Source organism: Choloepus didactylus, chromosome 8 (assembly GCF_015220235.1).
Source record: "Choloepus didactylus isolate mChoDid1 chromosome 8, mChoDid1.pri, whole genome shotgun sequence".
In the NCBI taxonomy this organism is placed as follows: Eukaryota; Metazoa; Chordata; class Mammalia; order Pilosa; family Megalonychidae; genus Choloepus; species Choloepus didactylus.
In genome coordinates, this window is record NC_051314.1 from 2,833,806 (window position 1) to 2,858,148 (window position 24,343).

The 24,343-nt window shown below is 56.3% G+C and overlaps 1 protein-coding gene across 1 annotated transcript in view; it reads right to left on the minus strand.

The window, feature by feature from the left end:
- Nucleotides 1-24,343, minus strand: part of TAFA5 (TAFA chemokine like family member 5) — a 247,382-nt gene that overhangs the window by 72,942 nt on the left and 150,097 nt on the right. The window contains 1 exon segment of the mRNA XM_037848168.1: nucleotides 18,842-18,991. Within this exon segment, the coding sequence (XP_037704096.1) occupies nucleotides 18,842-18,991 (150 nt within the window).

Consider the following 24,343-nt stretch of genomic DNA (forward strand, 5'->3'; position numbering starts at 1 on the left):
CTGCTCACTGCTACGGCCCGGCCCCCCTGCTTCCTCCTGGCTCCCCCCCTGCACTGGGGGTGCCTGCCCGGTCAGGACCCGGCCTGAGCCTCCCGTGGGCTCATAGCTGCACCAGGTCTGAATCTAGGGGGACACGCGACACGCTCGACGTCTGAGCGGATGCACAGAGCAGGTGCCTTCCAGACAGGGACAGGTGGGTCTGCCGGGCCAGCCAGCCAAGATCAGACCGGAGGGCGAGCTGCTTCCCCTGATCCGGGCAAGTCCAGAGGCCGGGGCTGTGCAGGCGAACCCCTTCGCCTCCTGGTCCCTCTGCTGCAAACTGCAAGACAGAACATGAGGGGAGGGCTGGCGTCTGCCGGGGCGCTCGTGGTTTCGGAGGCCAAGGGTCCAAAAGCCAGGTCTCGGTCGGCCACGCCTCTCCCAGTGTCTGTGTCTCCTGGTGCCGGCTCGCCTCGCCCTCGGGGTCCTGGCCTGCACCTCGGTCTCCAGCACGTGGCGATTTGTCCCCTTGGTCCTTGCTTGTGGCTTTCTCTGCCTTCTGGCTCCTTCTGAGTCACTGTGCATGCGTTTCCTCCCACGCTGAGGTCTCCAATTGTGGGTCACGGCTCCCCAATTTCCCATGGCCTCATCTAAACAGGATATTTGAATGCCTTGTTCCCAAATAAGCCCGCACATTAACTGATGGCCATTTCCAAAGGTCCCATTTATTCACACCCGTGGGCGCGGGGTCAGGAACTGAACTTGTCTTTCTGGGGGGCAGGATTCAATCCCCAAGACTGGGGTGAGGTCTGGTGGATTAGAACACGTGCAAAGGTCAGGGCCGTGCAAGGAGGCGAACGCGGCGTCACCCCCTCTGCCCGGCGGTGGGTTTGCACGGGCCAGTGGGGGCCCCCAGCCCTCGTGGGCACGTGGTGACAGCCAGGCCGTGCGCTGACCTTCCCTGCCCTGGAGCTGCCCAGGGTTCTGGGGCCCCCCACTTTGCTCACCCGACCTCCATTCCCATAAACAGGAAGGTCAATGCAAGCCCCACCCATGGCGCTGCAGTTAATGAGCTCCGGCTGTATACATTCACGGAGGCCGCTCCTGCTTGGAGTTTTCCATGCACAGACGATCGTCCCCAGCTCTGGGAATCAGCCATGCGGCTCAAGGTTCTAAGGCCAGGGCTGGTCCCGATCACAGCCGTGCCCGGGCACTAACGAGGTCACCAGGGCTGGGAGCTGTGGCGAGTCACCAGCCCCTGCCAGCCTGCAAGGGAGAGCCGAGCTGCCCCCGTTCACAGACGGAAACCTGGAGGCCAGGCAGGGGCCCCCTCACCCCGCCTCAGGCAGCTAAGAAGGCGCGAGGCATGAGGCCCAGCAGGTGGACGCCAGAGCCCACGCACAAACCACCTGGGCACGCTGTCTCCCGCTGCGTGGCGTCCATGACTGCCGCTGGGCGCACGTGGCCGTGTTGCTGAAAAGCCCAAAGTAGCCCCAAGACGGACAGCGGATCAAGATGGCGGAGTGAGACCGCTCCAGGGCCCCTCTGAGGTATCAAACGACAGTGAGAACCGGCAAAAACGACTGAGATCTCAAAGCGGCAGAAAACAGTGAAAGGACAGCGGTCACAGCGCGTGCTTGGGATCGAGACAAAGGCCACTTGTGAGCGGGAGGATCTTGTGGGCCTCCTGCACCCCACACTGGCTCAGTGCGGAGGCGAGAAGGCAGCGACACGACATATTTAAAGTGCTGAAAAACAGAAACAAAAACAGAAAACCAAACAAAAGAAAACAAAACAAAAGCAAAAACTGCCAACCCAGAATTCTGTGGCTCTCAAAACTGCTTTCAAAATGAGGGCAAGATGAAGACATTCCCAGATAAACAAACACTGAAGGAGTTTGTCACTACTCGACCAGCCCTATAAGAAATGCTAACGGGAGTTCTGCAAGTTGAAAGAAGGGACATAGACAATAGATCGAAGCCACATGAAGAAATAAAGCTCTCCACAGAGGGTAATGACACAGGTAAATATAAATGTCAGCACTACTTTATTTTGGTTCACAGCTGCACTTTTTACTTCCTGCAGGATCTAAAAGGGAAATGCACAAACCATAATAAGAAATCATTGGTTTTGGACTCACAATACAAAAATACGTAGTTTGTGACAAGAATGACATAGAGGTGGGGACAGAGGAGAAAAGAACATAGTGTTTGTACACCATTGAAGGGAAGTTGGTATCAAAACAAATGAGGTCGTTGTAGATTTAGGACGTTAAATTTAAGCCCCCTGGTAACAATAAAGAAAATATTGGAGAAGTTGCAAGCTCATCGAGAGAAATGAGCGCACAGGTGGCCAGGGGTGGGCACGGGGAACGGGGCATTATGTGTAGCGGGTGTGGGGTTTCTGTTTGGGGGGATGGAAAGTTCTAGTAACGGGGGGTGTGGCGGGGACTCCGCAATTGTGAATGTGGTGAAACCACTGAACGGTATGCGGGGAGGGGTGGGGAGGGGAAGCTCATGTTGTCTACCTGTTCCCACAGGTAAAAAAAGAAACAGCAACTAAAGGGACAGTGACAATTAAACGCCAATACCTGATCCCGGACAGGATCTAGCAAGGGGGGGAGGAGGCTCAAAGGGACATTATCGGGACATAGGAAAAAACTGGAACCGAGGCTGTCAGCTTGATACAATGTTAAATATCCTGAATGTGGTGACTGCACTTAAGGTGGATCCATAAGTGAGTATCCTTGTTCTTAGGAAATGTACACGGCAGGATGAAGTGTCCAAGGAAAGGATGTATGTGCAACCTACACTCAAGTGTTCAGAAAATGACTTAGACAGACGGACAGAAGGATAGACAGGCGGATCAACACACTGAGGGATAGACAGAACGATGCCACAGATGTCATAAAATGTTAAAATTAGTGTTCTGGGGATCTGGGGTATAGGGGGTATAGCTCTCTGTGTGGGGACTGAATTATTTTTGTAGCTGTCCTGTAAGTTGGAAAGTTATTTCCAAATGAAAAGTTTAAAATCTAAACGACAGCGGTCAGCCCAGGTTCCAGCATTGGACACTCGGTGCACCGGGCTGGCCGACACGTTTAATGGGAGGAACGGTCTCCAGGGGGACGTGCCGTGCAAGGAGCCCTCAAGTTCACCTGCGACAACCCCACCAGCGTTTCTCGAAGTGGGGGCCCCTCCTCACTGCAAATCCCTGCCCTGCCCCAATGCAGACCAAACACAACCAACACTCTCGAGACGCTCATGGCAACTTCAGGTCAGAGACGTCAAAGCCCATTTAATCACGGTCAGGAGGCAGCACCACTCTGTGCACCACGTGGCACGAGGGGCCCGGCGGCTGAGGGGCTGAGGGGTCTGGGGGCCAAGGGGCTGGGGGACGAGAGACCTGGGGCATGAAGGGCCTGGGGGACGAGGGCCCCAGGAGATGAAGGGCCTGAGGAGCAAGACAAGACACACAGCAGGAATGTGGCGGTGCATTTCAGTCTATGCAACCAGGGAGCTGGGCTTTACTGGACAGCACTTGGAGGAGGGCTGCACCCACAGAGGTTCTGGGGAGCACAACAAAGCAGCTACGACTGCCCACACTGCTCCCCCCACCCACAGAGCAGGGGGCTGCACCCTGACATCACGCGATCAAAGCACCTTCCCAGATCAAAATAAAATTGTTTTTTCCAAAATTTCCCTGGCTTTGATTTGTTTTTCATCATGCTGCTTAATTTAGTTTGAAATCTCAGGTGACAAAAAAGATAGCAGGAAGGTTTTATGGTCATCAAAGAGGGGGTACACTTAGGAAGGTGGAGGGGTGCTCCTAGATGCTGGGACTCCAGGGGGTGGGGCTGCCTCCGAAATCCCTGTGAACCGCGAGGCTCTCTTTGCAAACAGCCCTTGGCCCCGAGACGGGGCTCCAGCAGCTGGGGACCCCCCACCAACAAGCCACGGGAGAGGAGCAGGAGGGAGATTTTAGGGGGAATAGGAGAAAGTGGGAAAGGTCTCTCCACTCCCTGCTCTACCATCACGTCCCCCGAGAAGGGCCCCCAGCCCACAGCCGCTGCCCACCCGAGGACAAGGGCCCCCTGCCCCACATGGGACAGCAGGAGGGTGTCACCGGTACCCAAGGGGAGCCCCGGGAAGTGGGTGGGGCTCTCTGGGAAGGGCCATGACCTGCAGCGTCCAGCTCCCCGGAGCCCTCACCCCCAGGCTCTCGGCCTCCCCGTTTCTCTGTGGACAGAGGATGGGCTGTCCCCTCTCCCTAGAGACAGAAAAAGCCTGTGACAAAACCCAAGCCCTTCCACAAGAAGGGCACTCCACAATCTCAGAATTGCTGGGAACCTTCTCAGGCTCCTGAAGACCCTGCCACTTACCTTCTACTCAGGAAAGACTGACGAGGATGCCCACCCTCTGGACTCAGGCAGTTCGAGGCAGGAGGGCGGACCCCATCCCAGCCGGAGAAGGGCCTTGGGGCCCCTGCCACCCTCTGTTCCTCGCCCGCTGCTCAGCACCGCGGACAGCACCGCCCGCCTGGCCTACCCCCGCCCTGAGCTTGGGCCCAGCAGAGCTCCCCAGGCAAGCTGCAACCCCATGGGGCCTGGGGGCTGGGGGTCTCTGCAAGGGGTGACTATTTTTAATCATAAGCTCATGAAATTCCTGAAAATTTAACCAACATCCACAAGCGGGCTCCAGCGCCCCAGCGGGTGGACCTCGCAGACTCCGGGCAGCAAGTCATGTCTCGTGGAGGACGTCACTGCGGGGGGAGCAGGCCGCGGCTTGTGCCTCCCCGCTGACGGGCCTGGGCCTTGGGCAGGTCCCGACTCCCGGAGGCACGCTTCCCCGAATGTACAGGCGTGTCAGCACTCACTTTTCCAAGCATCAGACACATACAAACTCCCTCTCAGAAGAGGGGCCCAGCACACCCCTCTGGGCCTCACGCCCGTCCCTTTCCTCTCAGAGAGACGGGGAGGGTGTGGACAGTGCCAGGTGAGGGATGGTTCCCAGGGAACCAACGGCAACAACCAGGCCGCTGAGCAACAGCCCACAGTGCAGCTCCTCCCTTCACCACAGGCTCCCGCCTCCAGGAAGCCTTCCAGGACTACGGCCACCACCCCTTACCACATCCACTTCCCAGGTTCTGCCGGGCTCAGCCTCGCTCAGCCCTGGGCTTGTGGCCCTATGAGGTTTGCGCTGCCCTCGGGCCATGCCCCTGCTCCTATCCCACGTGTGTGTCTGTCCACATACTCTGCCCTCAGCGTCCCCGCACGGCTGCTCCGCTCACCCGCCTCTCCCCTGCCGCCCACGCCCGTAAGGGCCTCTGCCTCACGGAGCTGCAGAACCGAGTGCCGGGCATGAGGTCAAGTTCACAGCAAAGCTCCTTCTTCCCAGACCCTCCCTGCGTTCCTCCAGCTCCAGAACGTCATGGGAGCCAAACTGCAGTACCACCCAGCTCAGAAATGGCAGAACACCTCAAAACAAAACAGTGAGCACCCTGTTGGGGTCACCAGGTGGGACGGTGTGGAGGGGATCTTGGGCTCGGCGGAAAGCCGAGGGGGCAGGGACGGTCCTGGGAAGCCTGGGGACGAAGGCCACACGGTGAGACCCAGCACCTCCCCGTGCAGGGAAGCCGTCCCCTGCCAGGGGTCAGCACACCCTCCAGCTCTCGGACACACTCTCCGCTGCCTGGACCACTGTCTCCTGAGGGTAGAGGTGGCGGCTCCTTCCAGAAGAGAGGGGCCTCAGCCGGGACAGGGGTACACCGTCACTCGCCGTGTTGGCATCAGAGAGCTCCGTGCAGGAGACACAGCAGGGCACCATGGCAGGGGAAACGAGAGCTGGAACCCCAGCCTGTGCTCACAGGACTCTCGTGGAAGGACAGGGACCCAGAGCAATGGGACAAAGGACCCCCATGCTGCTGCGTCTCCGCCACACACCCCCAAGGGGACTGGCGCACCCGCCCTACCCATCCACAACTCCCGGCAGCTCCAGAGAAATGCCGGCTCTTTCCCTGCACCCCAGCCACCCCCCGCTGCACACAAGCATGTCGCTCTGATACGCCACTCCCTCTCCTTTCCTCTGGGCATTCCCAGGCACTCTCTGTGGGGTGACACCAGGGATCCCAGCTTCTGAGCAGGACACGCGGGGACCGAACTGTCAGCTCATTGTCCAGCCGCCGTGTTTTTCCAACAATTAAAAGCAGCAGGTGAGGCCTGGAGTTCCCGAGAGACAGCGTGCCGGAGAACGTTCTCTCCCCGTCAGTGGAACCGAAGCTCCCAGGAGGGGCTGTCAGACCTCGTCGTGGTGGCCAGTCCCAGTCCAGGTGTCCACATCCTCCCTGGGCGTGGGATCCCGGAGAGCAGCTCTGGCCAGAGGCCCCTGGGCGTCCAGGGCGGTGCCCTGTGGGCAGCGCACGCTCCCCATGTCCGCTGTGGGGTGTGTCACCATGAGGGCTCCCAGTGGCCATGGGCCTGGTGCCACCCCGAGCCTGTCCCTGGAAAGAGCCGCAGCAAGATGCCGATCGGCAGCTCCTAGAAGGTAGCTCCAGCCTCAGCGGGGACCCGGCAGCCTGCAGGATCAAGCCAAGGCCCAGGAGGCAGCGCGGCCAGCACCTCCTTTCTCCTCTCCAGCTCCCCGGTTTACAACACAGCACTGTCTTGCTAGCACCGATTCAGTAGCAAAAAGGTCTCTGGCGACGGCATAATGTGGGCAAGAGCTAACGGCTACCGTGGCCATCGGAAGGAGCCACGGACTGCCAGGCCCAACTGCCAACCCAGGCCGGGCTGGTCCCGTCAGCTCTGATCAGCACCCGTCCACCCAGGCGCTGTGGGGTGCAGACCCCGGGTTGCAGGCAGGGGCCCAGGAGGCTGCTGAGTCCCCCGGCTGGACTCCAAGGAGCAGCTCCTGACCTGGCTAGCCTGTGGCCTTAGGAAAACTCTGGAAACCTCTGGAAACCTCCAGCAACCTCAGCATTTTGCCTCTGACCTGGCAAAATGGAGCTGAGAATCTGGCTCCCCAGGCAGTGCAAGGACACATCCTGTAGGAGGGCCACACACCCTGCACGCCTCAGGCACACGCTGAACGGTGGCCTGGCCCGTGTCCATCCCTCAGTCGTCTGGGGGTGTGAGTGCCTAGAACCGATGGCCAGGGCCAAGTCCAAGGTGCCCCACACTGAACACAGACTTGTCGGCAAAGTGGCTCCATCGTGGGGTGCAAAAGCCCAGCGGAAGGGCGGCAGCCCTGGGCCTGGGCTCTCCTCCTGGACCATGCTGGGGGCCCCTGTGTGTCGCGTCTGCTGCTGGGGCCTGTGACAGGCACCTCCCACCACCCCAGTGGTCAAATGGACACCCCAGGTGCTCTGATAGCCATCGGGAGCCTGGCCTGGCCTTCCCCACCCAGCACCCACCTTGGCAACCATGGGGTGGCTCCCAGAGCTAAGTGAGGCCTGCGAGGGGTCAGAGCTTCCCTTTGGGGCTCAGCCCTTCACCCACTGCCCGCCCCCCACCAAGGCCCATGTCACAGAGCAAAGCTCCCTTCTTTTAGACCAAGGTCGAGGAGCTGGGATGTCTTGGCCTGCCCAGATCGGGTGCTCTGGAACAATCTGGATAAACACGCCAGCAGGCCTCCTCTGCAGGGGCAGCAGGGGTGCCAACCTCCCACCCCTCCTGCCAGCCTCTGGGTGCCTCCAGGGGGATGCCCCTTCCCTGCCTCTGCCTACTTCGCACATTCTATAGGATCTTGCACCACACCGAATCCTGACCACCCGTCTCAGGTCCACTTCCCCCAAACCTTCACATCCTGCTCACTCCCGCCAAGTGGCCCTGACTCTTGCTTCCGGAAAGGACAGAGGGCTCGGAATGTGACATCCTCATCTACTGACCCCACACCCCCGGTGAGCCGCTGGGCACTCACGGGCTCGGCCATCCACCCACAGCCAGCCCCACCCTGGACCCCATCCCTGGCATCCACTCAAAGGCGTTTTCTCAGCAATTACGGACTTTCTGTCTCGGCCTCTTCATGCCTCCCTTTCCATCAGACTGTTCCCATCAGCAGGCACACGTCTGCACACAAACATGGAGACAGGGGAGCTCTGAGGAGGTGCCCGAGGGGAGGCATGGCCTGGGCCTCCCTGCAGGCAGCCACCCTGGGTGACAGTCCATCAGGTCTGACGAGTGTGGGCTCCTCAGGCCACCTCTCCTGGGCACGCAAAGGGTGGGAGCCAGAGGGAAGAGAGAAGGCAGGCCTGCTGACCAGGAAACAGATGGGCAGGACCTGCCAGGACTCTACTGAGGGATAAATGGGATAAATCAGAGAAGCACTGCTTTGTCCCGTTCACCACTTAGACCATTTTATTAGGAAGAAACTGTCTGCTAGGCCTATTTTAACAGCAGTAATTATGGTGATGATGATGGTCATGGTAATGATCGTGATGGTAGCGATGACTGCAGTGATGGTGGTGATGGTGATGATGGAAGTGATGGTGATGATGATGATGAAGGTGGATGATGATGATTTTGATGATGAATATGGTGATGGAGATAACGGTGATGATGATGTTGATGGTGATGATGATGGTGATGACTGTGACAGTGATGCTGATCATAGTGATGACTGTGGTGATGGTGATGATGATGGAGTCGATGACGATGGTGAAGATGGTGGTGATGGGGGCATGTGTCTTGCCTGGCCGTTTACAGTGAACTTTTGACAAACCCATCCCGGTGACATCTGCATTGGCCTCGCTGGTCAAGGTGTCAGAACTACCTTCCTAGGAGATGTGTTTGGGGTTTTTCCGGCCTCCTCCTCCAGTACAGCTCCAACAGCACTGGACAGTTGTGCTGGTTGGGTTCATGTGTCAACTTGGCCAGGTGATGGTGCCCAGGTGTCTGGTCAAGCAAGCACTGGCTTAACTGTTACTGCAAGGACATTTGTGGCTGGTTAATAGACCAGAAGGCTGGTTTATTAAATCATCAGTCAATTGGCTGCAGCTGTGACTGATCACATCCACGAAGGGCGTGTCTTCCACAATGAGAGAATGCAGTCAGCTGGATTTAATCCAATCTATTTAAGACTTTTAAGTGAGACAGATAGAGGACCTTCACTTCTTCTTTGGCTAGCCACCGAAGCGTTTCCTGAGGAGTTCATCGAACACCTTCATCAGAGTTGCCAGTTTGCTGCCTGCCCTATGGAATTTGGGCTCATGCATCCCCACAGTTGCGTGAGTCACTTTTATAAAATCTTATGATTACAGATATCTCTTGTTGGTTCTGCTTCCCTACAGGACCCTAACTAATACAACTGGTACCAGGAGTGGGCTATTATGGTAGAAAGGCCAAGTGGAAGCTGCCACAACTGCCCCTGCCTAGCAAAATAGTAAACCAGAAGCAATACCGGATTCCTGGAGGGATTGCAGAGATTAATGCCACTCTTAAGGACTTGAAGGATGCAGGGGTGGTGATTCCCACCACATCCCCATTCAACTCTCCTATTTGGCCTGTGCAGAAAACAGATGGGTCTTGGAGTGTCCAGTGGATTATCATAAGCTTGACCAGGTGATGACTCCAATTGCAGCTGCTGTTCCAGATGTGGAATCATTGCTTAAGCAAATCAACACATCCCCTGGTATCTGGTTTGCAGCTATTGATCTAGCAAATGCTTTTTTTCTCAACAGCTGTTAGTAAGGACCACCAGAAACAGTTTGTATTCAGCTGGCAAGGCCAGCAGTTTACATTCACTGTGCTACCTCAGGGGTATGTCAACTGTCCAGCCCTATGTCATAATATTGTCCACAGGGATCTTGATCATTTCTCCCTCCCACAAGACATCACACTGGTCCATTATATTGATGATATCATGTTGATTGGATCTAGTGAGCAAGAAGTAGCAACTACTCTAGATTTGTCAGTAAGGCATTTGTGTGGCAGAGCATGGGAGATAAATCCAACAAAAATACAGGGGCCTTCCACCTCAGTAAAATTTCTAGGTGTCCAGTGGTGTGGGGCCTGTCGAGATATTCCTTCTAAGGGGAAGGATAAGCTGTTGCATCTGGCCCCCTTACAAGGAAAATAGAGGCACAACGCTTAGTTGGCCTCTTTGGGTTTTGGAGACAACATATTCCTCATCTAGGTGTGCTTCTCTGGCCCATTTACCGAGTGACCAGAAAAGCTTCTAGTTTTGAGTGGGGACCGGAGCAAGATGAGGCTCTGCGACAGGTCCAGGCTGCTGTGCAAGCTGCTCTGCTCCTTGGACCATGTGATCCAGCTGACCCAATGGTGCTGGAAGTGTCAGTGGCAAACAGAGATGCTGTTTGGAGACTTTGGCAGGCTCCTATAGGAGAATCACAACGCAGGCCATTAGGATTTTGGAGTAAAGCTTTACCATCCTCTGCAGATAACTACTCTCCATTTGAGAAACAGCTGTTGGCCTGCTACTGGGCCTTAGTAGAGACAGAACGCTTAACCATGGGCCACCAAGTTACCATGAGACCTGAGTTACCTATCATGAGCTGGGTGTTGTACGATCTGCCAAGCCATAAATTTGGGCATGCACAGCAGCACTCAATCATAAAATGGAAATGGTATATATGAGATAGAGCTCGAGCAGATCCTGAAGGTACAAGTAAGTTACATGAGGAAGTGGCCCAAATGCCCATGGCCCCCACTCCTTCCACCTTACCTTCTCTTTCCCAGCCCACAGCTATGGCATCTTGGGGAGTTCCTTACAGTCAGTTGACTGAGGAAGAGAAAACTCGGGCCTGGTTTACAGATGGTTCTGCATGATATGCAGGCACCATCCGAAAGTGGACAGCTGCAGTGCTGCAGCCCCTTTCTGGGATATCCTCCCAGTGGGTGGAACTTCAAGCAGTGCACCTGGTTGTTCACTTTGCTTGGAAGGAGAACTGGCCAGAGGTGCATCTGTATACTGATTCATGTCTGTTGCTAATGGTTTGGTTGGATGGTCAGGGACTTGGAAGGAACATGATTGGAAAATTGGTGACAAAGAAGTCTGGGGAAGAGGTATATGTGTAGAATTTTCTGAGTGGCCAAAAGACATGAAGATATTTGCATCCCATGTGAATCCTCACCAAAGGGTGACTTCAGCAGAAGAAGGTTTTAATAACCAAGTAGATAAAATGACCCATTTGGTGGATACCAATCAGCCTCTTTCCCCAGCAACTCCTGTCATTGCCCAATGGGCTCATGAACAAAGTGGTCATGGTGGTAGGGATGGAGGTTATGCATGGGCTCAGCAACATGGACTTCCACTCACCAAGGCTGACCTGGCCACAGCCACAGCTGAGTGTCCAGTCTGCCAGCAGCAGAGACCCACACTCAGTCCCCGATATGGCACCATTCCCCGGGGTGATCAGCCTGCTACCTGGTGGCAGGTTGATTACATTGGACCACTTCCATCATGGAAGGGGCAGCGATTTGTTCTTACTGGAATAGACATACTCCAGATATGGGTTTGCCTTCCCTGTACAACATGCTTCTGCCAAAACTACCACCCATGGACTTACAGAATGCCTCATCCACCGTCATGGTATTCCACACAGCATTGCTTCTGACCAAGGAACCCACTTCACAGCAAATAAAGTGAGGGGATGGGCACATGCTCATGGAATTCTGTGGTCTTACCATGTTCCCCATCATCCAGAGGCAGCTGGGTTGATAGAACGGTGGAATGGCCTATTGAAGACTCAATTACGGCGCCAACTAGGTGGCAATACCTTGAAGGGTTGGGGCAGTGATCTCCAGGAGGCTGTGTATGCTCTGAATCAGCGTCCACTCTATGGGGCTGTTTCTCCCATAGCCAGGATTCACGGGCCCAGGAATCAAGGGGTGGAAACAGGAGTGGCACCACTCACTATCACTCCTAGTGATCCACTAGGAAAATTTTTGCTTCCTGTCCCTGCAAGCTTAAGCTCTGTTCCAAAAGGAGGAGTGCTTCCACCAGGAAACACAACAATAATCCCATTGAACTGGAAGTTAAGACTGCCACCTGGCCACTTTGGGCTTCTTATGCCTTTGAATCAACAGGCAAGGAAGGGGATTACTGTACCGGCTGGGGTGATTGATCCTGACTATCAAGGGGAAATAGCACTGCAACTACACAATGGAGGTAAAGAAGAGTTCTCCTGGAATACAGGAGACCCCCTAGGATGCCCCTTTTTTAAAATTCCAGTTTCACTGAGATACATTCACATATCATGCAATCATCATGGTGTACAATCAACTCTCCACAGCACCATCATATGGTTGTGCATTCATCACCCCAATCTATTTTTTGAACATTTTCCTTATACCAGAAAAAGTAAAAATAAGAATAAAAAATAAAAGTGAAAAAGAACTCCCAAATCACCTAGGATGTCTCTTAGTACTACCATGCCCCATGATTCAAGTCAATGGAAAACTGCAGCAACCCCATCCAAGCAGGACTACCAGTGGCCAAGACACTTCAGGAATGAAGGTTTGGGTCACCCCACCAGGCAAAGAACCACAGCCAGCTGAAGTGCTTGCTGAGGGTAAAGGGAACATGGAATGGGTAGTGGAGGAAGGTCGTGATAAATATGAACCACGGCCACGTGACCAGTTACAGAAACAAGGACTATGATGGCATGAATATTTCCTCCTTGTTTTGTTATGACTATGTTTGTATTTGTCTGTAAAGCAAATATCTTTGCTTTCTTTTCTGTCTTATCCCCTTATCATAAAGGCATAACCCATACTGTTCATTTTGCTGTATTTAAGCTAAAGGAAATAAATTTTAAGAGCTAATGTCACCCAAGCACTTGCACTCTATTCTGGAGAGATTTAGTGCGTTTCCAGTTGTACGCTGCACAGCGGAGTATTGTTAGGCAAAATATATGTCTGATATTGTTATCTACTTAGAAATAAAGTATGGTTTTAGGTGATATGTATAACTGCCAAGTTGACAAGGGGTGGACTGTGATGGTTAGGTTCATGTGTCAACTTGAACTTGGCCAGGTGATAGTACCCAGCTGCCTGGTCAAGCAAACACTGGCCTAACAATTGCTGCGAGGATGTTTGTGGCTGGTTAATATACCAACAGGCTGGTTTATTAAATCATCAGTCAATTGGCTGCAGCTGTGACTGATGACTCACTGAAGGGCGTGTCTTCCACAGTGAGAGAATGCAATTGGCTGGATTTAATCCAATTAATCAGTTGAAGACTTATAAGCGAGACAGATAGAGGACCTTCACTTCTTTGGCTAGACAGCAAAGCACTCCCTGAGGAATTCACTGAACATCTTCACTGGAGTTTCCAGTCCGCTGCCTGCCCTACATAATTTGGACTTTTTCACACTGCCCTAGGAATTTGAACTTGTGCAACCCCACAGTTCTGTGAGACACTTTTATAAAATCTTGTATTTATAGATATCTCGTTTGTTCTGTTTACCTAAAGAACCCTAACTAATACAACAGTCCCCACCGTGGGCCTGTGGCATGGCCTGGCCTGTTGGCTGTGCCTGGTGGTCCAGCGGCCGGGCCCCCGACTCAGGCTGCCGTGAACAGAGCCTGAGAACCAAGGCAGGGAGTGCGGGCTCAGCAGGCGTGCGCGTGGGCTGTGCTGGCCTCGCCTCTGGGGGTCTGCCGGTCACCCCAGCATGACAGCAGGGGATGCGGGTCCGCGGCCAAGATGGACGCTCGTCAGGGTGACAAGAGGCAGAAGGCCCGGCTGTGCACAGGAGGAATCTGCCTCCCCCTCCCCGTCATCCAGCAGACACGTCTGTCCATTCTGCTCACTTCCCTACTGGCCAGAGGGCTTGGAAATCCCAGGGGCAGCAGCACAGGCCGTCACCTAGAAACGGCACCACCATGCTCCCCCGGCCGTGGCAGGTGGACGTGGCGCTGAGGGCCTCCAGGTGTGGACATGGGGTGTTTCGGTGGTTCGAGTGTAGCCGCTGGGCTGGGAGAGGGGACCTCACGAGGGGAGTGTGGGGATGGGCCACCAGGCAGGGGCTGCAGCACCCCTATACATCCAGCCCCGTCCCTCCAGCCTAGGGCCTGGGCCCCACATGTCCAGAAGCTTCTGTTGACGGACTTGACCTAAGGGCCAGCCATGAGATGACCAAACCAACCGGAAAAAGGGGCAGCCATATGCCAGCCTCAAGGACTTGGTATTTTAAAAACAGTAACAAAAAACCAACTCACAGTCAATTCACAGAATTTGATTCATTTAACAGTGACATACAGGCCTTCAAGTGTGTGCTGGGGCATTCTTTTCCCTCTGGAACTAGAAAACGTCCTTCAACATCTCCAAAGCTCTTCAGAAACTGCCACTTCTCACAGGGGCCGGGACCTTCTGGCAAGCTACCAAAGCTGGGGATCATAAGGCTGAGAGGTCCGGGAGCACCCCCAGACAAGGCCCAGCCCTGGGGGCTCCATACCCCTCAGCAGATCTGCAGCTGGGAAGCTCTGACAATGACGCCAGCGTAGAAGAAGATATCAGAAGCAGGGGCAGCCTCCAACATGTGCCCTCTCCCCTCTGAGCCTCACCCCAACCTGCAAGGCAGGTGTGCCCCTGCTCTGACGAGGGTAAAGGGCGGTCAGGAGGGCTGATGTGGCGGGTGAGGCTGTCCAGAAGCCCAGGCCTCCCACAGCTGCTCGCGACTGCCCACCTAAGGGCCTGCAGCCCGGAAACGCGTGCACAAACCAGTTCAGCTTCTCTGCGTAAGGCACAGGAAGGACATGGCCTGCACGCCTGCGGCTTTAATTACATGAGAACAGTTGGCTCCCAGTCTTCACTCGTGCCAAGAAAGGGGTGTGCCAAGAGGGCACCCATTCCCAGCATCCCGTGGGAAAGCATCCGTGTCCTATTCCAACATGTCTCTGATGGGCCCGGATCTCTGGCCCCAGCAAGTCAGGGGAGACGCCCTCAGCCCAGCCTCCCTGAAGCACGAGGCCTTTTCCTTCTGGTCCCTGAGCCAGCCGCCCCAGCCTTGGTTCACCTCTGCCTCATGGGGGCCACAGTGGGAGGACAGGAGTCAGGAGCTGCTCCCCTGCAGTGCTGGGCAGTGCTGGGCTCTCCCTGAGCTGCCGCCTGGGGCCCTGTCCACACTTCCATCCCAGTCACCCACGCTGCACCAAGGGAAGGGGCAGCTCATCTCCTGCCTCCTTGTATGTGACTTGGGCACAGCCCCAGGACCCCCTTCATTCCACCTGGGGCCCCCACTTTCTGGAGTAAGGTTATCCTAAGGTAAGTTTCGTTGCTGCTATTTGGAAGGATGCTGGACCCTGGACCAAGTGACTGGCCTTTGTTTTAGAATCTCTTATCCTGGTGGATCTGTAAGCCCCCTGCCGGGGAGCAGAGTACCAGAAAAGCTTCAGGCTCAGGGAAAGGACAGAAGTTCCCTTCTCATCACCAGTGTCTCCTTGCATGCAGAGAAGTTTTCTCTCGTGAGCTCTTCTTCATCCTTCAATACCCTATCCATTTGCCCCCTCATTGATGCAGCCTTGCCAATGTCCCAGGCAGGAATGGGAAGCTGAACTCTAGGGTCCCACAGCCGCCATCCCACGATCTCAACCCCATCACCCACAATACTGCATGGCACTCAACATTACATATTTTAAGCGTCAACCTGTCTTCCCCTCCTTGCCTGCATCCATGAGCCAATGCTTTATTTAAATGAATGAATCAATCAATGAATGAGTGAATGAGTGAATGAAAAATTAAGAAACCAGTTAATAACAAAACAAACAAGACACCCAGGTCAGCTCTAGTATTTGAAGTTCCCATATTGACCGAAGCCACGGTCAGCAGAAACATCCCAATTTAAACTCTGCTCACGTTAAATTCCAACCCAACCACTATAGCACCAGTTTTCTCTTTAGCAGATACAATTCACATGTGAGCAAACTGATTATGCACACAGAGCAAGAAAATAGAAAAGCAAAAATTAAATTAGATGGCAGCCCAGAAAATGCCCACTGTGCGAAAACACAAGCTAACTAATTTGTTTGGCCTCCCATGAAAATGGTGGTGTTTTAATTTGGGTCTCTGAGACCTGGCTCCTGAGGCACAGAGAGGCTCCCGGGCAGAGGGGAGAGAGTGGTTTCAGACGAGTGGCCCCGGATTCAATTAGTAATCAATTCTGACCCCAACTCTCCTGGTAGGCACAGCGAGCTAATGAGGAGAGAGGAAGGAGACGCTGGCATGAGCTCCCAGCCCGCGCTGCCACCCCGCTCTCTCTCTCTCTCTCTCTCTCTCTCTCTCTCTCTCTTTGGGTCTTGGAAGGAATCAATCAACGTCAACCAAGAAGTTGTGTCATCCGTTCCGAGCGCACCTGCTGCAATCAGGGGGTGCTGGGAGAAAGGGGTGCAGAATTCATCCAGCTGGCTGGGAACAAGGTGGCTGTCCCTTTGGCCCAAATTTACCAAGGGGTTAGGTTGGGCAGAGTGGAGTTCCGCAATTGATGGGGCAGCCCACCCGTGAGTATGCAGATATTAATCAGGTGCTTTTCGTGGGAAGGAAACTGATGGATGTTTTTAATAAGGACACAACAGGCTTTTTACAAACCGAGCGGTCGCCGGGACACGTCCCTCACTGTCCCAGGTCATCGACATGCCGGAGAGCGGCTGGACCGTGCCCCTTGCCCCCAGGCCTGACACTACGCGCTCAGCCTCACTTTCCGAACCCCCCTGGTGCCCTGAGTGTCCCCGCAGGCTGCTGAAAGGAACCCCTCAGCGTGGCAGCAGCAGGATGGGTGGCCACGGTGGTGCAGCTCACGAAGGGGCGCGGACAGTACCTGGGGGCAGCTGAGAGCCCTTGGGGGTGCCTCTTCCCGGGCACCCGGGCTCCAGGCAGAGGTCCCACCGGGCCAGGCCCGAGCAGCGAGCTCAGCCCCAAGGCACACGTGCAAGGGGCGTCCACCTGCCTGGGAGCTGCCCCCTTTGGCCGAGAGCCCGAGGCCCCTGCACCCCGCTTCTCCCCTTTCCTGGAGGATGTGTTGGGGGCTCCCTGCCTCAGGGGAGACCCACTGCCTGCCAGGCCCCTGGACTGTCCCCTGGGCTATGCTCGCTGGTGACAGTGGGAGAGCCCACCACCCTTAATGTCAAGCTCACGACCTCGGCTGACCCCTGCCTGGGGACCTTTCTGACTTTGGGGCTGCAGGGCCACACTGGGCCATGCTTGCTTGTTAGAAACCCTGGGCCATGCGGCTAACAACAGCCTTTGTCCTTACACACCGGCCAGCCCCGCCCCTGAGCTTTCCTGCTGGCATGCACGGAATGTTCCAGAAGCCTGGGCTCAGCACTTCCCACCAATTATATCTCATACCAGCACCAGTCTCCCTGCAAAGCAGGTTGCAGGGTTACTGCCTTCTGCAGACAAGGAGCTGGGGCCCGTGGGGTCACAGGCTGCTGGGTGGTGGGGCGGGAGGTGGGCATGGCATGTCCTGGACCCCCGTGCCTGGACCATGGGGCGCTAGGAGCAGCACCTCCAGACTTTGGTCTGGCGCTGAGAGACCCCTGCTGGACCCCCCTCTCCAGGGATGGACCTCCGATTCCAGATGAGTTGGGGTCTCCCATGGCCACCTCCCACCATGCTGCAGACACACCCAGCCCTCTGCCCTGGGAGGCTCAGGGGAGGCCGAGGCACGGCTGAGGCTCCGGGAGCCACATCCAGGCTGGGAGGCCGAGGGCCAGAGGGGCAGGTGGGGCCAGAGCCCATGGCATGCACGTCCCTGCAAGTCCAAGCAGGACAGAGGACGGCAGCCCCAAGAGGCTGCCAGCCGACAGCGACCCCCATGTGGCCCTGGCACCTGCCCCCTCCTGGCCCTGCTCAGACGCCTCCGCGTCCTCCCGTCCTCCTGCTCCCGGCCACGTCGTCCTGCTCAGCCCAGCCCCACTGCAGGCCGCAGGGCCTCCCCTTCACGGCCAAGGTCACTCACCGTCACCCAGGCTCACCGGCTTCCCACACTGTGTCCACCCCCAGGGAGGGCCCTGCCCCTGCTCGACCGTGGGCTCTGGGACTGGGCAGCCACAATGGGAATCCAGCCTCTGCCCCCACCCCAGCATGGGGTCACCCATCCACAGGACCTGGGCTGACCTTGCAGCTTCCACGGCCCAGGGGAGCCCCCTGCCCCAACTCCTAGCTCCAAGCCCCCACCCCACTCCTGGGTTGGGGCTGACCTGAACCCAGTGAACACTCTGTGGCCAGGGTGAGCCGCACCCCCGCCGATCTGAGGGACCCCCGGTCTCCGCCTCAAGAGGCAGGTCCCAGCTGGGCAAGCACAGCCTTGAACTGGCTAAGTCCCGCCACCCTCAGGCCCGCCAGGAACCGAGCCCTTCAGAAGCCATGACGCAGCCAGAGGGGTCCTGCCTTCCCTGAAGACCCCTGGCGATTCTGATTTGGAGACAATCCCCAAAGGGCCGCATCCTCGAGCTGGCCTTCCTGGGCACCAACACGGCAGGACCCAACCATGGCCCGGCTCGTCAGACGTTCACCACCCACTGCGGGGCAGGTGCATCGGCTCGTCCTCGGGCCATGGGGGCAGGGGCCTCTGTGCCGTGTGGGGGCACACAGGTGTCCAATACTCAGCAGGTGTGGAGGGAGACATGCCGACCCCCTCCAGGGGCTCAGCCGGAAGCCACAGGCCCATGGACATTAACCACTGCCCACCCCGAAGCAACGTCCAAGTCGCCCCTCCCCCTGGGCGCACCCCCCACTGCCCACCAGCTACCGCGCTGGACATGCCACCCGAGGACAGGGTTGTCCAGTTGGGCTCGGGCACCCGGGGCAGCACGAGGGCCGCGGTGGAACCTTCTGGGCGGGCGGTGGCCAAGGGCAGTGGTGTGCCAAGGTGCCCTGGCGCATCAGTAGGGCCGAGCTCTTACCGTCCACGCAGGCGGGCCGGGCCCTCGTGGTGCCCGCGATCTGGCCCTTTCTGCACGCACAGCGAGCTGTCTGCCGCGCGATCGTCCTCCGTGGTTGGCTGCTGTCCCGGTCCAGCGTCACGATCTCACAGGTGCCGGCCGCCAGCTGACCTGCAAGAGAGGAGCAGAGGGGCTGAGCGGACTCAAGGCGGGTGCCCGGCCTCCCTCCCGCGGCTGGTCGCCCCTGCTGCCCACCCACGGGGGCCCAGGACGCATCAGGAGGGGTCAGAGCACTGCCTCAAGGCCACAGAAGGACACACTGCAGAAGCGAGTGTCCAGACAGCCAAGAATCAAACATCTGGGAATAAACGTAACCCAGATGTTTAGGACTTGGGCAGAGAAAACCATGAGCATTGCTGAAAGGAATTAACGGCGGCTAAATAAATGGAGATATTCCATGTTCATGGATTGAGAATTAATACTAAGATGTCCACAACACCCAAAGTGATTTACAGATTCAATGCAGCTCAATGAAAATTCCAACAGCCTTCTTTGCAGAAATGGAAAAGTCAATCATCACATTCACATGGAAGGGAAGGGGCCAGGATACTGCCAAATATATCTTGAAAAGAACAAAGTTGGAGGATTCACCCTTATTGACTGCAAAGTTTACTTCACAGCCATAGTAATCACAGCAGTGTGGTACTGGCTGAAGGACAGACGTACAGACCAACGGAATAGACCTGAGAGTCCAGAAATAAACCAAAATGACAATACAATCAAGTCCACTCACTGGGGAGAGAACAGACTTTTCAACAAACGGTCCTGGGAAACTGGATATTCCCATGTAAAAGAATGAAAGTGGACCCCTACTGCACCCCAGATAGAAAAATTAACTCAGAATGGACCCAAGACCTAAAAATAAGAGATAAAATTGTAAGACCCTTAGAGAAAAACATAGGGAAATATCTGCAGGACATTGTATTAGGCAATGGATTCCCAGACTTTAAACTGAAAGCACGAGCAACAGAATAAAAAAATAGATAAACTGTACTCATCAGAAATTAAACAGAATGTTTGCACATCAAAGGACATTATCAAGAAAGTGAAAAGACAATCTGTAAAATGGAAGAAGATATTTGGAAACCATGTATCTCATAAAGGTTGAATATCCAGAATATATAAAGAACTACGACAACTCAACAACAAAAAGGGAAAGAAAAAACAATTAAAAAACAGGCAAAAGACGTGAATAGACATTTCACAAGCAGACACACAAATGGCCAAGCAGCAATGAGAAGATGTTCCACATCGTTAGCCACTGGGAGAAGGCAAGTCAAACCACAGCGAGATACCCCTTCACCCCCACTACAGTGGCTAGTGTTAAAAACACACAAACACGCAAAGAATTAAAAACAGCAAATAGCCAGTGTTGGCAAGGATGTGGGATAACAGGAACCCGTGGGCATTGCCGGGGGGAATATAAAATGGTGAGCAACTGTGGAAAACAATCAGCAATCCCACTTCTAGGCATACACCCCAAAGAACTGAAAGCAAGGACTCATACGGATGTTTGCACACTGATTTCCGGAGTGGCATTATTCACCAATGCCAAAAGGTGGGAGCCACCCAGTACCCATCTGTCAACCAACGGACGGACAAATTGTGGTCTATGCACGCAATGGACTAGTGCTCAGCTTTGAAAGGGAAAGTTCTGGTTTATGCCAAAACATGGATGAACCTTGGAGATGTCACATTGCGTGAAGTAAGCCAGACACACGGGCACTCAGTATGACCTCACTGAGAGGAACTAACGAGAACGTGCCAATGCGTGAGGACAGCGCTAGGGGTGGGTGGGGGGTGGGGAGAGAAGGCAGAGTGGGTGGGGGCTTCCACTGGGGGTGATGGGGACGGTGGCTAATGGACAGGGCAGGGGGGATGGCAGCAAAGCACTGTGCACATGACAACCCTCTGCACGCCGCGTCCGGGAATGTTTGAGACAGGAAAGTTCCCACAACTAAAAAATAAAAAGCAATTAAAGGGACAGTGCTGGAGGCAATGCGTGGTCCTGCCAGGGATCTAATAACGGAGGAGAAAAGACACAAAGGGCTTTTGGGGACATAAAAAAATTAGAATATAGGCGGTAAGCGTTATGTCCATGTTAAATGCCTTGAACTTGGTGATGGCACTTAAGGTGGACACTTAGGTGAATCTCCTCGTTCTTAGGAAACGTACTCAGTGGCATTCGGTGTTTGAGGAGCAGGGTGCGCACAACCTGCTCTGAAGTGTTTAGAAAATGGATAGACAAATATGCGGATGGATGGATGGATGGGGGGGGAGAGCGTGCACAAACGTAACCACACGTTAAAATTGGTGAACCTGGGTATCTGGGAGCGAGTGTGCAGGGATTCTGTGTATAGGTTTTGCTACTGTCCTGTAATTTAAAAATTATTTCAAAAAACAAGTTTAAGAAAACAACAAAAACAGCGAGTCCTGGGTCAGGCCCGTGGCCTCTCCTCTCCGCAGGATCGGACGCGCGGCCTCCGCAGACAGGAAATTAAACGCCCGACTCGATCCCACCAGGAAATGAAAGGGCAGCCCACGGAGGAGGGCAGCCCACGGAAGGGGCCCTCCCCCCCATGCAGGCGTGACCGGAAGGCAACCTGGGCTGCGCAGAGCCCACAGGCCTGAAACCGGGGGGGCCCATGGCGTCCATTCCCCAGTGCTGGCCGCTGGCACTGTCAGCATCAGGGAGCCGGGACATGGGTCCCCTCGGGGTTGGTCACAGACGTGGGGAGTGGTGAGGGGCACTGTGCTGGGCAGAGCTGACCCTCCTCCTCAACCCCACAGAGACCCTCCTCCTCAACCCCCTCCACGAGCAATGCTGGGCCTGCGTCTCGGCAGGGAAGGGCCCGGGTGGGGCGGCTCTGTGGCCAGGAACCCGATGGCCTCCGTGTATCCCCGCCTGCAGAGCCAGCTTGTCCACTGCCAATGGGCACTGACTGTCCACACAGATGGCGGCCTGCATGGGGCGGCGGGCAGGAAAGATGGGCAGACCCCGTGCCTGGCCTGCCCGGCTGCCACCCAGCCCTCAGTCCGGCTCTGGTGGCGCAGGCACCTCGGCACTCCTGGGGGACCACGGGAGCCATTGGCCACGCTGACCACAGCCTCCCACCTGGCCTGAGGCCATGCGCCCACGTAGAGCCCGTTCCCCGGCTCTTTCATTCATTCAGCCATCAGGCTGTCCCCCCCGTCCAGGGGGCTTGGCCTAGCTGGGGGAGATGCACTCCTGCTGCTGCAAGGCGTGGGGGCCTAGCCTGCGATAAGAGCCACGCAGCGGGGCAGAGGGGACAGGTGGGAGGGCTGGGGCTGCTGCCGAGGAGGGGGCGTCAGGGGAGGTTGGCAGGTGCAGGTGGGGCATGGGGTCTCCGACCCCCCTGCAGTGGACAGAGCAGATGACTCCTGCTGCACCCCTAGCTACCCACCAGCCAGAGTGCCCTTCTCCGCCAGCTCCTTCCCCGGGGACCACCCAAGCAACGCACTCCCCACATCCCGAGGCAGCGCCGAGGACACTCCTGGGGGCACACAGCGCTCACGGTGCAGGGTGGCACGGCCTTCCTGCCTCCTGCTCCTCACCAGGCAGGGCCTCTTCACCCCAGGTTCAGCCCCAGGGGCCACAAGGATGCAGAGGGGAGGGGGCAGCTAGCCAGACCTCGGGAGGCCCAGAGAGCACCCAGGTGGCACCGCGGCCCGCCCAGCTCAGCCCCTTTCCAGCGGCCGCGCGGAGCAGGGCTCGGTGGGAGCTGTCAGGGAGGCCTGGAAGACGGGGTGCGCGAGTCTGGCCTGGGGGTGGGTGGGGGTGGTGAGTCACGGACGGCGCTGGACACTCACGGAGCCGGGCACGTCTGGCCCCAGAGAAGGGGAAGTGGAGTCAAGCCGCCCTGAGGAAGAGGCGAGGCCCGGAGCAGGGGGGCGAGAGAAGCACATGGGTGAAGCGGGGCTCCCAGGCGGCCCTCCGCCCACCGCAGAGACCCTCTCCCATGTGGCCAAGCCTCCGCCACGGCCAGCGCTGTCCCCGGAAGGCCGCAGACTGCGGATTCTGACTCAGGCTCTCGAGTCACACGCAAATTACATCCTGCTGCAAGAGCAAGGCAAAATACACAAACCAGCCGGAAAACGGATGAACAGACAAATGAACGCAGCGGAGGGAGGGGGCTGGCTAATGAGACGCTTCCTGCTGTGGAGGCTGGTGGGGAGAGAGCCCGTCTATCGGAGGGTGACGCTGCTTTACATGGGGCCCTGCGGCCCAGCTCAGGCTCCGGGCTCCGCCGTGGGCGGCTGAAGCTCTGCAGGTGGCAGCAGGCCACGGCCACCTCCCTGCTTGCAGGACGCCTGTCCCTGATGTCATCCGCCACCGAGGCCCATCTCCCCGGCACAGCGAACCTACCCACTTCCCAGCCACCTTCCCAGCGTCTCGGCCACATTGCCACGGACCACGGGCCCCGGGTGAGTTGCCTGTGCCCGAGTCAGCCTCCTCGGCTGCAAAAAGGGGACAACCCAGAGGGGGCCGAGGATGTCTCAGGAGGCCGGAGCACCCCCACCCAGGAGACCCCAGGCCCGGCGCTGTCAACTGGACACTGCTGTCCTCAGAGCCGTATCCTGGATGATGCTACACGGACCAGCCAGCACCGGAGAACAGGCACCAAGGCCACCCAGAACCACCGAGTGTCACGTGGGCCCCGGGAGATGCCCCAGGCCGGGGCCAGGAGAGGGCTCAGCTCGTCTGAAAATGGGCACCGTCCACGCGTCCGACCCGACAGGCCTGGGAGAGGAAGTGTCCAGAGTTCAGTCATTTATTGATGAAATTAGCCCCCCCACATTCCAATCCATAAATGGAACAGTCCCCAGTTTATTAACTTATTAATGAAATGCCCCCTCCCCATTTTCTAATCTGTCAATACAATGTTCCCCAGTTTATTGCCTTATTAATGAAATAACCTCCCAGTTTATTAATCTATAAAAAGAAGCTCCCCAGTTTATTGATTAGTGAATTGCCCCCCAGTTTATTAATTTATTAATGGACTCTTCCCCCCTTCATGAATTTATTGATGTATTAATGGGATATTCCCCCAGTTTATTACTCTGTTAATAAAACGTCCCCCAGGTTATTGATGTATTAAAGGGACGTCCCTCACTTTATTAACTCATTGCGAGCCCACAGGATGCCCAGCAGGGCTGGACGCCAGGGTCTGCACCTCCCCCAGGACAGCAGCTCCCCACGTGGCCCTGAAGCCCCTCCTGTGGCCTGCTCAGTCCCGAGCCTGGGTTTGCTTTTGGCTTTTGCAGACCTTCCAGGATCCCGAGTACCCCCCCTTCTCCAGGTGGCGCTCAGGGTCCCTGGCCACCCTGGCGACCCCCACACCCCACCTGGCTCTGCACTGGGATCCCCCATCCTTGTCATCTCCCCGCTGGGTGGGGTCTCAGGCCGGGGCCCACCCCCAGGATGGCCTCAGGCTGCTGCTG